The sequence below is a fragment of the Glycine soja genome, chromosome 8 (assembly GCF_004193775.1).
Source record: "Glycine soja cultivar W05 chromosome 8, ASM419377v2, whole genome shotgun sequence".
NCBI lineage: Eukaryota > Viridiplantae > Streptophyta > Magnoliopsida > Fabales > Fabaceae > Glycine > Glycine soja.
In genome coordinates, this window is record NC_041009.1 from 12,969,192 (window position 1) to 12,984,267 (window position 15,076).

Consider the following 15,076-nt stretch of genomic DNA (forward strand, 5'->3'; position numbering starts at 1 on the left):
TTTCTTCTAGTAATGGATCATATGTGTAGTTTTACAAATAAAATTAATATAATAAATATTTTTTGTTAAACTTATTATTTATTATGTAATTATTTATTAAAAGTTTATACATCAAATTTCCGTACTTTTTGGGCAAAATGATAATTCCAAATATAAATCTAGGTTTTATTATTATCACCAACCAGTTGAGATTGATTTGCATAATCACAGTTCATTAAATGTGCTCTCAAAATCTCTTTCAAGTTTCAAGTAGGGAAAAACATACTTCCAAGCAATCAATCACTTCCTGGAGCAACCTATCTTGGCTTACTTATTTTTAGAGATACTCTCACGTTTTAGTTCTAGAGGCTTTTTTATTTTTATTTACATTTAAGCAACACTTGCTTGCAAGCAATTAATTGTGATAGTTGTTTTAAATTTTAAAGATTTTTTTTTTCACTCAAAACGTAGATTGTACAAGTAGTTTATCCTCAAACATAAGATGGCGTAAGCCTAACCCCGATGCCTTCAAAAGATTTGAATTCACATAGACACCATTATGCACATTAGTTTATTAATAAAGATGTAAGGGCTCAAAAATTTGACACCATTATTTTGAGTTACATTTGACCATGAAACTCAAAATTTGACACAATCTAACACCTTTATTCAAACCGATCCAATTTGGATTTTTGAGTTCATTGATTTGGAAAAACACAATGAAACAACGTTACACCAAAGGGGTCAAAGGCTAATTGCTTTTCTTTCTTTTTTTTACTAACCTCGTACCTTTCACAGTGCATTTTTTAATATTCTAAAAATCTGTGAAAAATAAAGAGAATGAAAAAGGAAAGCAAAAAGAACCAAACAGAAAAATGAGGAGGCCCTTTGCAAGCCAGCACTTATTTGTATACAACACGTGTGCAGCTATATGCATATTCTTCAACTAAGAAACGCAAGGTGACTCCTCCCTATTTTGCTTGGCACTGTCTCGTACTTCATTCTTTGTTCATGTTTCCGAAGCACACATACTTGATCTGGAAAAGTAATAGGGACAAACTTCAGCAATGTCACACATTAATGTAAAGTTTATCAAAATGAAATGACAAATTGACCGTGCATGTAAAGTATATCAATGTTGCACAATACTGACACTGAAACCTAAACAGTATTTTTAGCAAAAATTTTAAATTTTAGCATATGAACCTTCATTCTTAGACATTTTTCAAAGATAATTAATAGCATTCAACTTATAATATGTGATATATGTCCTTGTATCTTTCTGCTAGAAAACAAAATTGTCCTCTTTTCCTCACATTTGAACAAAGCAAGGTAAGGAATCTTTCTGATCCTCCACCAATACTACATACGAAATAGCTGAATCATCTTACTGTGAAAACTTTATTTGGTAAACATCTTAGACCCAGTGAAGAATAACATTATTTTGTATGCCAGGTATCAGCCCATACCCATTGACCCAAAACATCTAAAAGTGTTATTAACAATTCAACACAATCCCCTAACTACCCACCACACATAATTCTACACAAATATGCCCTCTTTTCTAGATTCTTCAAACCATAACCAAACTCAGTTTTACAAACTTCAAAGGACAAAAGTTGCACAAGTATAATCAATGGCTATGCTTATGGACTATGAAGCAGTCTTTTATTAAGTAACAGGAAAATTACAGAAATGAATACTTTAGATTTGTCCTTACCTCTAAATATTCATCCATCCCATATTTGGAGCCTTCTCTTCCAAGGCCAGACTGTTTAAAACCACCAAATGGAGCCACCTACATCAACACATGCACGTAGATAAACCCATCAACAAAAATTCCATTGTCACTTGATATCATTTAATAAGGAATGAGATGCACCTCAGTTGAAATTACTCCTTCATTAACACCCACTAGTCCATATTCAAGAGCCTCAGCAACACGCCATGATCGTTGGATACTGTTTGTAAATACATATGAACCCAAACCTTCATATGTACAGGCAGTTCCATGTTCCAAAGTTTCACAACATTAAACCAAGAGTGACCAAATATGACAAAACTATTAACCTAGGCTGTATAGGAGGGGGAGGGAGGGCAAAAACCATTCTTCAAGGCTGTATAAAGAAGAACCAAACGAACTACCTGCGTTAGTGTCATTAGCAATTCTGATAGCTTCCTCTTCAGTTTTGAATCTCAAAAGGGGTGCAACAGGTCCAAATGCTTCCTCTCTGGTTTAAGCCAAATCATTTAGGTGAATTAACAAAAAAAAAAGTCCAGCAAGCGAAAGTTAACAACAAAATTCCATTTGATGATATCAAGGCAAAGTGAAATAAACCATATCAAAATTTCTGCACATATAGAATATAGGAAGCATGCAACAAGGCACTGTAAACTATATAAACTACATTGGTTTGAATCCTCATATCACCAAAGAGAGGTGAAGACTAGCTTTACAGAAGATATAATGACAGTGCAGTGAAAAGATTCAACAGTTCTGCACAGTTGTGTTTCTACCAAACTCAATCGCAGTTTGTATTTTGTAGATATTAGCCTCATCTATAATCTATAAAAATTATAAAGGCAATACGCCCTTTTTGGTTTACACATTTTATTACCAAATTTATCCTTCAGCTGCTTCATTTGTAACTCCCCACTCTCCCATTCAAACTCCTGACATCCTCTCTCTGATGTTTGGTCTCCACTTTTTCAAAACTTGTTTACTCTTTAGCTGTTACTGCAAATTATGCCCATTTTGTTTCAATTCTCAACTCTCACATCAGTTATATTGATAAAAAAAAAACTGTATTAATTACATATACAATAAATTAAATTCCAAAAAATAAAAAATGTGAATAGAGAAGCACATTAGTGCCTATCTTTTTGCTAGTGTATATAAAAGCATATCCATAATCCAATTTCCCTCCAGTTTATTATCTTAAAAGCACAGCAGAAAAGACAGTTCATATATTAATCTGTAGTGACAGAGAAACCATAATTAATCTGCCAAGAATTAGGAAACAATTAAGGAAGTTTTTACCCCATAATCAAGGGTGATTAATTGGGAAGAGATTCTAGGTAACTGGCTGGAGTTTGATTAAGGAATGCAAGCATGACAGTGACAGAATATGCTGTCAATATTTCACAAGCATCTAGCTGGGGGAAATCTTTACATAGTCTCTCTTACTCTCTGTATCTCTGATTATCTTACAAAACCTTTTCTCCAATTTTAAGCATCACCATTATAATATGGACCTGACTACCACCATTCCAATACGTCTATTCTGATAATTCGCATGGGTATCACCTCTTATTAGCAACTTTTTTCCATTTAGTACTATTTAAAAAGAGAAACACAGCACAGAACATTAATGTTAGAGTAGTTAGTTAAGTGCTTTAGAGCTTATTAGGATTCTGTTTGAATTCTGTTAAGCTTGTTGACAGCTGTATCAAACAACTGAGTTTCCAATGCAAGCATCCTACCCTCATATAAATACTGTTCACTTTTGTTAATCAATGTAATAAGTATTCTCTCATTCCAGAATATTAGAACACACACTTTCTCTCTCTCTCTCTCTCTCTATATATATATATATATGTGTATATATATATATATATATATACACTTAGATTTCTAACAATATGGGCAGTTGGGTATATTCAAAAACAACCTTTGAATTTTCAATAACAATCATGTTAATCTTATTTTGAAGTTTAAATTCACTAATATAGTGAATGGGCACCAAATTTAATGTCCAGCATCAATTTCCAACTTAAAACGCAAGATACTATAACATAACCAAGCTGTGAAGTATAGACTGTATAGTTGTTAATATCAGTTAGTATAGAAATTAATTAAAATATCATGTCAAAGTTACTGGTCAAAACTTAAAAGTCTAATGAGAGACGCAAATCAGAAAACAAGAAAACGTCGTAAAAGGTTTACCTTGATATGTGCATATCACTGTTGACATCACTGATGACTGTGGGTTCATAAAAAGTAAGTCCAAGGCTATGTCTTTTACCCCCAAGAATTACTTTTGCTCCCTTCAGATAAAAAGGATTTGAATAGTCAGAACTATTACCATTTGTTACTAGACCTACTTATCCATCTTGCTATATTTGCAAACAGAAAAATAAAGGAAAATGTACATTTGAAAAAAAAAACGTTTCAAATATACGTTACTCTGTTCAAGTATATATATATCACAGCAATAGAAGAATGAAGAAAGGGTCAAGAAACCATTATAAAAGACCTTGATATAAAAGAAATTTCAGAAAATTTGGTTTTTGATCAAGTTAACATAATAGTTTGATCGATGTAGCCAACCCCATCCTGTGAAATAAGGCTTGCTGTTGCTCAAGCATGCAACGCAGTAGAAAAAATACATCAGAAAATTGCACTATTAATAAACATTAGCAAATCCCAAAAGGGATCATAGATGGCAAAATAGTTTGCATAATCAAAATTTTGTTTATTTGACTTCTTTAGATCCTTTATTTAGAATGCAAGAGATTGAATAGGATGTCATAATAAAGATTGACAACAAACCTTCGATGTAGCATCATGAATTAAGGACTCAACCTGTAAGGAAAAACCACAAGGCAAACCAAGAAGTTCCTATTAGTTGGAAGATATCCTGCAACAATGCAAAAAGAAAATGAAATACTAAGAGAAACACAAACCTTTTTTACAGCAGCTTCATTTATTAGAGGACCCTGTTTAGAGATGGATATGAAATGAGTTACACCATGACTCATTTTCTATCAATTTAGGAGAGGACTCTAAAGAGTAATGACACTCAAAAACATATTATAACGGGAATATTGGAAAGGAAATATTTATCAAAAAGTACCTGAAGTCCATATGAATGAATATTACCTTGGAAAAACAGAGATGCAAGATAGGCAATATCCACAGGCAGTTGGTTCAACAGAAACTAATATAAATTATTTTAAATAAAAAAGACCAATAACTACCTGTGACACACCTTCACTAAAACCATCCCCAACTTTCATATTCTGAACAGCATCACGTAAAGCATTTGCAAACTTCTCATATATACCTTCACAAAGAAACTTGGTTAAGTAAAAAAAAACAATGAATATTAAACAAATAATGTATCTAAATGCACATTTTCACATTGGTGTGAACTTCAAACAGCCAAACAATCAATAGGACACAAACACTTCAGAGAAAAATCTCATAAGAATGTCATTGTAATGCCCTTTATTCGTTATCTTGTGTTCTGTTTTCAATTCTGAAATTTTTTATTTTTCAAAACACTACAAATTCCATATAATATAATGAGATCAAAACTAAATAAGAAACTGCTCACAGCAGTAGTCACAACCAATAAGCCTAATGACAAGGTTACAAAAGGCTATGTAAGCATCCTGCAAAGATTCACAATGTCATCTTGATTATATCAGTAATACTGATACAAGAGCACTTTACATGAAACAGCTAGTGTGTGAGTGTGACACATTCCAGAAACTCATACCATTTAGGAGAAGGAGCTATTAGAAAACAACAAAGTATCAAATTCTCCTAAAAGTATTCATAAATTCAGAACCATAAACATGTTATATTTTTTTTTGAAGGGCATAAACATGTTATATTCAAATGAAAAGTTTTTAAGAGATGGCAAATCAGATAAATGCAATGTAATTGTAAAATTGATATTTTACTATCATTTCCATCTAACCTTCTTGCACAATAATTCTATTTGCACAAACACATGTTTGTCCACTGTTACGGAACTTTGCTGCAAGCTGCAATCAAATTAATAAAATATTATGATTAATGATATGATCAAAACAGAGGGGAAGGGAGAATCACAGCACGTCCCTTAACTTTCCATTTTAGCAATTAACCCAAAAATTGGAAGCTTCTATCATTTTATGCAGCTTTGTTAGTTGTTATCATACCACCCCATGCTCGAATTGCCCAACCACAAATCGACCCATTGATTCTAATTGACAAAAGAATTCATGCACAGAAACCATAATCTCCAAAATTGCTGAAATTAAACTGGAAGTTGCTTCCGCCCCAAGTTGATGGAGTTCTGTGCGTTTGGTGTGTGTGTGTGTGTGTGAGTGAGAGAGAAAGAGAGGGAGAGCACATATTAAAATCTCAAACATATAATTAATAAATATTAAATTATCATCAATTAAGATTACTTATCAAGGAGAAAAAATCACAATAGGCTACTGAAAGATAGTTTAATAAAATAACTTCACCAGTCCACCTCAGCAAGCTAGATAAGACCTGAAGCAAAAAATATCCATATACCTAAACTTCGGTAAATAACAGTCAGAAAGAAAAATCTAAGTGAAGGTGATATGTAACATCTAAAAGAATACTAGCATGCATGGAACAAGTAATCCACTGCTAAAATTGCAACTGCTTAGCCCAGCAAGCCCCAGTCATCAAGCTAAGACCAATAATCATATACGTAATTTGGTGACACATGCAATCAAGGTTTCTGTTTCTCCATGAAATATGGAGTAGTTATTTTGATTTCAGAGCTCGATTTTTTACCTAAGTACACAGGCAACTGCCAAGTTGCATTTTCCCTGTGCAATTTAAGTTCCTCATAGCTGAAGAAACCCCATATTTTTTTCTCAATCTAACAAACTATCTGGGGCTCACCCACCACACAAAGAAATGACAATACAGCACTAATTACTTGCATTTCTAATATTCATTTTTGAGGCCACAGGGAGAATACAAGAATTATCCATTACTGTTAAGAGGCATCATCAAAAGGTCTTAGGCACTGCATACATTAAGTTGCAAACAAATCAGACACAGCAAATCCATATAAAGCAATATCTTAAACAAAAACATCATTAAAGCCACCATGCATTCTCGTCCTTTCTAACTTACAGTTCCTTTTACTGCAACATCCAGGTCAGCATCATCAAAAACTATGCAAGGTGCATTGCCACCGAGTTCAAGAGATACCTGGAAGTTCAAAAGGCATATATATAATGGTAAAAAAAATCCTTCTAATCTTGTATTTGAAGAAATTCATGACAATATCTAAGCATACTTTTTTAACTGTTTCAGCTGAACCAGCCATCAATTTCTTCCCAACTGCTGTCGAGCCTGTGAATGTGATCTTCCTTACCTAAATAAGGTTGATAATTTCTTTTTCAGGCGCTCAATTACATTCACAAGGTAATTGCTTCGTAAAATAACATGGTAACAGAACCTGTGGACTTGCAAGTAAAGCGTCCCCAATATCAGGAGCATTTCCCATTACCACGTTCACGACACCCTATGTCATTAAACATCACAACCATTAAAATCATAAAAGAAAGGCCGGAAGGGGGAAAAAAAGAAAAGGAAGCTTCATTTATGGGAAAAGAATGAAAGAAGAAAAAGCAGAGAAAAGGTCAGCAAACATGTAGCAACATAAGAGATGGGTAAACTACAGACTTTGGGTTCATAGTGGGTGTAAGATTTACACAATATTGTGGAATAAACTAATGATGATTAAGACAATATGTATTTCTCTTCACATGTATAATATGTACATTGTACAGTTCCAAAATATTATAGTAAAGCATTAAAGTTTCTAAAAGACACATTCAAAGAAACCAAAATAACTGCATATGTTCAAACATAGTTTTTGACATAAACACGTAGTAGATTACATACCAAAATATCAGAATGAACTTTCTATAAACATCACAACCAAGCTGTTGATGTACAATTGCCATACTACAATGACAATATTTAATAAATTTAATTATTAAATTACAAAACATCACAACCGAAAATGATGGAAACTGTAAGCCAAATATGCAATGAACTTTCATTGCAGTGATAAAAGTATGTTCAAGAAACTACCGGTGGTATTCCAGCTTGAATGGAGAGTTCCACTGCAGCTAAAGCAGTGAGAGGTGTAAGTTCAGAGGGCTTTATGACCACTGTACAGCCACATGCAAGGGCTGGACCAACCTGATATATTAGAAAACAAATAATTCTTAAAATGATTGTTATTCCCTGACTCCTAAAAACACTTAAAGTGAAAATGGGTAAATTTAGGACAGTGAAGATTCAAAACTAAAGATACCTTTCGAGTAATCATAGCAAGGGGAAAGTTCCAAGGTGTAATTGCACCTACAACCCCTACAGGCTGCAAATCCCAAAGAGGTAAATACGAGCCATGTAGATAAATATTAGGATTATGATTTATGAAGAAGAAATTGAATATTAAAATCAGTAAAATCATATTCTAGAACTTCCAATATTGAAGGCAATTGAAACCATCATTTCTAGCAGCATTCACACAGACTAAATCATTGGATATCAAGACAGAAATTTACTTTTCATTTGCTGAGGAAAGTGCCTCCTCAACATTCACAAGAATATAGTTTTCAATTACTCAAGATATAAATATCTAGCTCAATTCATCAGAAACTAATCTCATTTCTTTTAATATGACCTCAGATAAAAAATTCTGCAGTACTTGGACATTGCCATATTTTGGCTTTATTTAGTAGCCATATTTCACATCAATAAAATTCAATTGCAGATGAGTGCCATTTCCTATTTAACCAAGCTGTTTTTTTTTTCTTTTCCGGAAAATAGAGGGATGAAAGAGAGCTAAGCAATTAAATAAACCGGGAAACAAATAAAGATAGCAATTCAATAAACTATAAAGCTCTCAATCCCATTATGTATCAGTTAAGGAGACACTCCCATAAAGAGACCATGACCCAAATACCAAATAGAGGCCATCAAAATGATTATGTCCCATGTCAGATTTAAGCAAAGAAGAATACTTAAAGATATAGGCATTTCACATCAGCCAAATACACCATAGAGTGGCATAAATAGCAGAATCCCATAATCCTATAAGCCTCACCCTTCTTAGTTCTGCCAAAGCCCCTGAAGCTAGAAAAATGAAATATTCCAAGTTGCTGTAGAGCATTTAAAAGGCAAATCAAAAGTAGAAACTAATAATTTAGACTAATTGCAGTAATAAAGAAAGCAAATGCGAAATCATTGTAAATAATAGCAAGTTAGCAACAAACAAAGCAATCCCAAACTTCAATGCCATATAAAATGTGTTGACCTTCCATGAAAAGCTATATTGACCATTGTTGTAACCAATTCAAATCATCAAAAACTAACATCCTTAGACCACCAAAAGAATATAAATTAAAGAATATGATTCAAGATAGCATGCCAATCAAACAAACAATTCTTTTATTTTTGCCTCCTCTGATTCACTACTTTCCCTTATAGTAGTTTGAGTTTGATTTTCCAATGTTATTAAACATCAACAACCACCATACTTGCGAGGCATGATTAGAGTAATTAACATCACAAACATTCACATCACCTTGCAGAAATGCAGGTCATGTACACCCGTTGCAATATACTTTAAGTTGTCAGATGAGAAAGAGTTATAGTTTAAAAAATTATTTGATATGTTAAACGCAAACCTAATTCTTTGATATAATTTTTAATGTCAAAAATACCATACTCCACTTCATTTAGCACATTACATCAGGTACAGACATCCCATCATAAAATTGCTTCACTTTAGGTATAAAGTTATCCCAGAAAACTGCTGAAATAAAAATTTAAGATACCAAGTTTACCTGCTTTAGAACAAATAATCGCCGATCAGAAAAAGGTGCAGGAACTATATCCCCATATATACGTTTTGCCTCCTCAGCTGCAAACTCAATAAAGCCAGCCCCATAGACTATCTGCAAAATAGTCATTTACATATATACTGCACCAATAACGAAACTCAACTGGGGAACATACATAAGAAAGAAAAGAAACAATAACTCTTCACCCATTGTGTACCTCACCCACAGACTCTTTAAGAGGTTTCCCCTGCTCCAAGGTTATAAGCTGTGCAAGTTCTTCTTTATGTACCATTAGCAAATCATACCTTGAAAATTGAAGAGAAAATTAATAGGATGTAACTATTATCAGGAGAAAATTACAATTCAAGCAACTTCCATGATATAACTATAAATTTCTGATCTACCTTTGTTTTCAGCATCATAAATTTCCTCATAAATTAAAAGATCCAATTATATTAAACCTGTCTAATGCATTTAATTATCTTCCTTTCCATCTAAAATTTGCAGTTGCAAGGGTCTAATGTTGTCAACACATGAATGTAATAGGAGTTCCACATAGCACTAGCAACAGTTGCAATTACAAGGAGATGACAGGTTTGCATATCAAATGAACAAAAACCATTTACTGTTTAGTGATATAGTACAAAAACTCTGAATTGAATTGACACAAAGTGGTCCTAATAAATAACAATGCTAGATAAAGCAGTATTTGTGGCTAAATAAATTGAATTACATTAACGTCAACATAACGGTCCCAAAACTTAAAAACAAATGCAAGTTAGAAAAAAAAAAGTCAAGTGTTTCAAAAAAGGTGGGTCAATCACCAGAGAACAACTATACCATTTCCTCAGTAATTTGCTTCGTTCAGCAGCAGTGGTTTTGCTCCAAGCTACACACAGGAAATTTTAGTCATTATAATATTGTGAATAGTCTAACAATACAAATAACAGAATTTTTTAGTTAACTCATTTTTCGCACCAAAAAGGAATCGTGAACTTTAATCCATCAGCAATGGGAAATTGTGAGTGAAAGGGTGTGATTAATACGATAGAACAAATCAACTACATTAATAACCACCACAGACTGAACATTGAAATATATTAATCCCTCACTTTATGCAAGTCATCCTAAAACATAATCATAAAAATATAGAGGGGTTAATATTTCATTTCATCAAATATTACCTAAAACTCTGTCGTCTGTCCATACTCTCTATAAAGTAGCAATTCTTTTAATGCTTAGTGCATTTAATTATTTAACATCTACACCCAGTTTCAATTGGAAGCTACTCCAATTTGGTTTAACAGAAGTTAATATTTTATTTTAAAGAAATAGATGTTACTCTTGACAGGTCTGCAATCCCATTAGCAAACAAAACAAAAAAAAAATGACCAGTCACCTGAGATAATTCATTTCTTACACCAAACTTGTTAGTTGTTATTGTTATTCAACATAACCATCACATCTTATGCAAATTTATCCTAGACGTTATAAAAGAAACTTCAGAACCCAACTTATTTAATAATTATACACTAAAGGGAGTGTTTGGGTGATCAGCTTAATTAGGTGCTTATCCATTGTTGAAAAAAACCACCGAAATTGTGGTCACCCCTAGACAGAGGGGGTGTGTTAAAAGTCCCACATGGTGGGTAACCATGGGCAAAAGGGAACATGTTGAAGTTCCACATCGACTAAAGATAGTGCTGAGATAAACTATATAAGTAGATAGCAATCCTCACCTTATAAGTCACTTTTGTAGGGTTGAGTTAAGCCCATTCCTCGCTTTCTAATATTCATTAAGCTCTTATGACATGAGAGTTTATGTTATAAATTTGACCATAAAACTTATTGGAATAAGTTGAAAAGAGCTTATTTTGATAAACTTCACCAAGAAGCTTATTGAAATAAACTAAAAAGAGCTTATAAGAGTCATAAGCTCTTTATAGGCTCTTCCAAACACCCCCTAAGTATCTTAGGCAAAGGCTTATATTCAGTCATTTATGGAAATATATCTTAATCCTCTCCGCTACTTCTACTTCTACTCTAAAATATAAGACATAGCATTAAACTGGGAAGTTTCATACACCCCCTAGGTTCCATAAAGAGCTCAAATAAGCTCTTCATAGCCTCTTCCAAACACCCCCTAAGTATCTTACACCAAGACATATATATTCAGTCATTTATGGTAATATATCTTAATCCTCTCCAATACTTCTGCTTCCATTCTGAAATATAGGATACAGTATCAAACTCGGAAGCTTCTTACATCCATATGCATCATAGGCTGCAGAAATTGCATCGTTTGTCTCTCTTCCACCCATGCATGCAACATCTACAACAGATTCACCAGTTGCTGGATTATAAACCTGCCACGGCATTTAACATATAAGATACTTACACAACAGCACTGTTAAAACAAAGAAACATCGAGTGATAAAACAGGCTGCATCTTTAGACTATGATCATCAGCAGCATCAATAGACCATGAAGCAGCAAGTGCATGCTGCCCCTCTTCTATTGTACTTTGCTAAAATAAAAACATTGGAAGAAGAAAAAGAGAAAAAAGAACAGCAAGTATACCTTTATGGTTTTACCATCATAAGCATCACTCCATTTCCCTGCAATAAGGCCCTGAGTCCTCAACAATCCAGAACTATTAAGCTGGGAAGCAATACTCTGCGCATCCGTGCTCATCTGCCATTCAAACAAACCCAACTCATGCACAAGTAACAAGAATATCCCAAATCTCGCATTTCTCTAATAATAATAAACATCCATTTTGCAGCCCCTGAAAGGCTTAGGTATCGTTAGTTTGGTCCTCTAATGATAACTACATCAAACTGGTCATTCAAATGTCAACTTTTACATCAAACCATTAACAATACTAATAAGAAATCGCATTCAAGTCGTCCACAGTTTATACAAAGAATCAAAGGTTGTCTATAGTATCACTCAATCATGGATTGTCATATAAGTAAAAATTGTTGACTTTTCCAATAATTACTTTAAAATTCATGTGAAGAGCAATTTACAAGGACGATATAGTTGAAATTATTGAATTTTATAATGATTACTTTAAACTCATGTGAAGGAGGTGATTTCTAACGACAGTGCAAAATTCGTGTTACATCAAACTTAAACTCTTAAACAAATGGGTGAAAAACATGTACAGTTTCACCAAACACCCAAAAAGCTCAAATGGGTCGTGGGGAATCGGCTAAAAGATCGAAACTTTGCACTCAATTTCAAACATTTAGACGCAGTGGGGAAATGGGTATGTCAGAAAATGAAAACGGTGAAAAAGTGAAAAGACAGAAAGGGGCATGCCTTTCGAGTGAGGGGAGGAGAAGAGGGTTGCATCTGCATCTGCAACTGAACGGAGAGAAGATTATAAGGGCGATAGAGAAGTTTCGAGGATCGAAGTGCCATGCGGCAAAGGTTCAGTGCGGCCATTTGCAATGGTGGTCGAAAAATTCCAGTGGTTTTGTTTACTTGTGCTTGATGAAGTGAATCGGCTAAAATAATATTTAGTAATTAGTAATGTTTTAATTGAGTGTTGTAATGTACCTTAATCATATGAAACTATTTGATTCTATTTATAAGATATTAATTAATTTATTAATAATGATTTTTTAATTTTATCTTTTATATTATTCTTAATATTTTATTATTAGGAAAGAGAAATATTAAGTAAGTGTACCAAAGGCATGTATATCAAATGGGTTTCTGACTATTCAAAAGACGAGACACTTAACGAAAAGTATAAGAGCGTGGCATATCATGTTTATTTTGAGAACTCACAAATCAGCTAGTTGAATATACTACCCATTAGCTGAATGGTTAAGGCCCCCCCTTTTTCACTAAATAGAGCAAAATAATGAAGACATCCTAGTCACTATTAGGGAAACAATTAAACATTGGAACCGTGATTAAGACCGAATTACCTAGAAGGAAAATCATCCACAAAACCCATAAGTCCTAGACTCATAAAGGTAGGTATAAAAAAATGTGAGATTCTTGAGGTAATGACAAACAAAGGTTGCGGTGTGTAAGTTAAACTCCTCACGCATCGTTCGCAAATTATTTATAATCGTTAGATTTTTTAATGTAAAATCTATGGTTTAAAATTTTATTTTTTCTTCACTTTCCCAATTTTGTCCCTTAGAGAACCCATTCTATCTATCCCCTTCAAAGACCTAGCCACTTTGATCTCCATTTTTCCTAGCGGCGAACCACCTTGCATCTTTCTACACACCGCCCTCCCACACATCTCTGTTGGCCATCATCTTGTAGATCTAAATAAGCCCTATCACAGATCTCTTTTTCCAATATTGGGCTTCGATTGAAACAAATCTAAGTAGACTCCCTCGTTCCAACGATTGATCTTTGGTGGCTGTAGAGGCACGGGGCAATTAGTAGAAGTTTCACCTTTTTTGTTATGTGATTTGTAATGATTTGTGGTCTCCTTCACGATTCACAATGGGATTTACTGGTTTCACATTGAGTTTTTGTGGTTCGGGAAGGTGATATGGTTTCATTCGCCCTTGGATATGGTAGGAATGAGGCATCAAGACGAGATGAAGGGGGTGGTCGGAAGCAATGCCGCACGATGGTTCGTGTTGACATGCAAGGGAAGGTTTTACAATGGTTCATCATTTTCCTTTGGGAATGGATTTCTTGTTGATTTGTGTTGGATCCTTGTTGTTTGTTATTTTCTTGAAAGCCATTGATGGTCATGGAGAAGCAATGGTTCTATTAGTGGCAAAGTGGTGTTTGTAATGGAGACAGAATGGATGACAAAGGATAGGGAGATTAGGCGATCGGAGAAACGGAGTAGTCAGCGACAAATTGGGAAAGATAAACAAAAAAAAGGAGAAAAAGAAAAATGTTAACCATTGATTTCAAAATCAGCACATCTAACAATTCAAATTTACTTAAGTATCATGCAAAAAAATCTTTCACTTTTGCAAGATAGAATCTGTCGGTAAAGACATTATTCATTCTTGTTCATTATCCTCATTTATGCCTCTGAGCCAAAGCCAAAATCGAGGTCTGATGTTATGAACTATTTTTTTTTGTAAAGCATAATATAATTATTACTTGAAAAATTATTTCATCATTTCATACTCCTTTACTGATGTTACCAGGCTCAGATTGATCATTGCCTTGGTTAAAATATTTGATCAACATCACTGGCTTAAGGATTGACCCAATGAGTTAATAATTGACTTGCATGACTTAGTCTACATTAAAAAATTATAAATAATAAACTTTTAGAAGAAATTATTAAAAAAATCATATCATACCTTAAATAATCTCAAAAATATAAATACAACACAAGTTATACAATTTCACTAGTCCATTGTCAAGACATAAGTCATGATTACAGAAATAACAAACTCTTCAAACAAAAGAAAGTCACTAATAAAATTTCGAACAAATAAAGTTCTTTACATAATAAGTATCAAACAACTAC

General features: G+C 33.5%; 1 protein-coding gene across 2 annotated transcripts; it reads right to left on the reverse strand.

Moving 5' to 3' along the window:
- Window positions 1–565: 565 nt before the first annotated feature.
- On the reverse strand, window positions 566–13,132 carry LOC114422062 (succinate-semialdehyde dehydrogenase, mitochondrial-like). 2 transcript variants are annotated; one of them, XM_028388251.1, is made up of 20 exons: window positions 12,928–13,131; window positions 12,181–12,294; window positions 11,867–11,966; window positions 10,441–10,489; window positions 9,818–9,905; window positions 9,604–9,714; window positions 8,067–8,129; window positions 7,841–7,951; window positions 7,200–7,265; window positions 7,038–7,115; window positions 6,872–6,949; window positions 5,688–5,754; window positions 4,960–5,045; window positions 4,666–4,698; window positions 4,532–4,564; window positions 3,926–4,026; window positions 2,125–2,210; window positions 1,862–1,968; window positions 1,700–1,777; window positions 566–1,016 (listed from the first exon to the last, which is right to left on the reverse strand). In XM_028388251.1, the coding sequence occupies exons 1-20, from the start codon at window positions 13,051–13,053 to the stop codon at window positions 978–980; spliced, it is 1,614 nt and encodes a 537-aa protein (XP_028244052.1). In that variant the 5' UTR covers window positions 13,054–13,131; the 3' UTR covers window positions 566–977. The 2 variants fall into 2 exon arrangements, 1 of the variants encoding a protein (XP_028244052.1); XR_003668612.1 differs by lacking the exons at window positions 566–1,016; window positions 1,700–1,777 and adding an exon at window positions 2,598–2,716 and having other exon boundaries at window positions 1,948–1,968; window positions 12,928–13,132.
- Window positions 13,133–15,076: the final 1,944 nt, after the last annotated feature.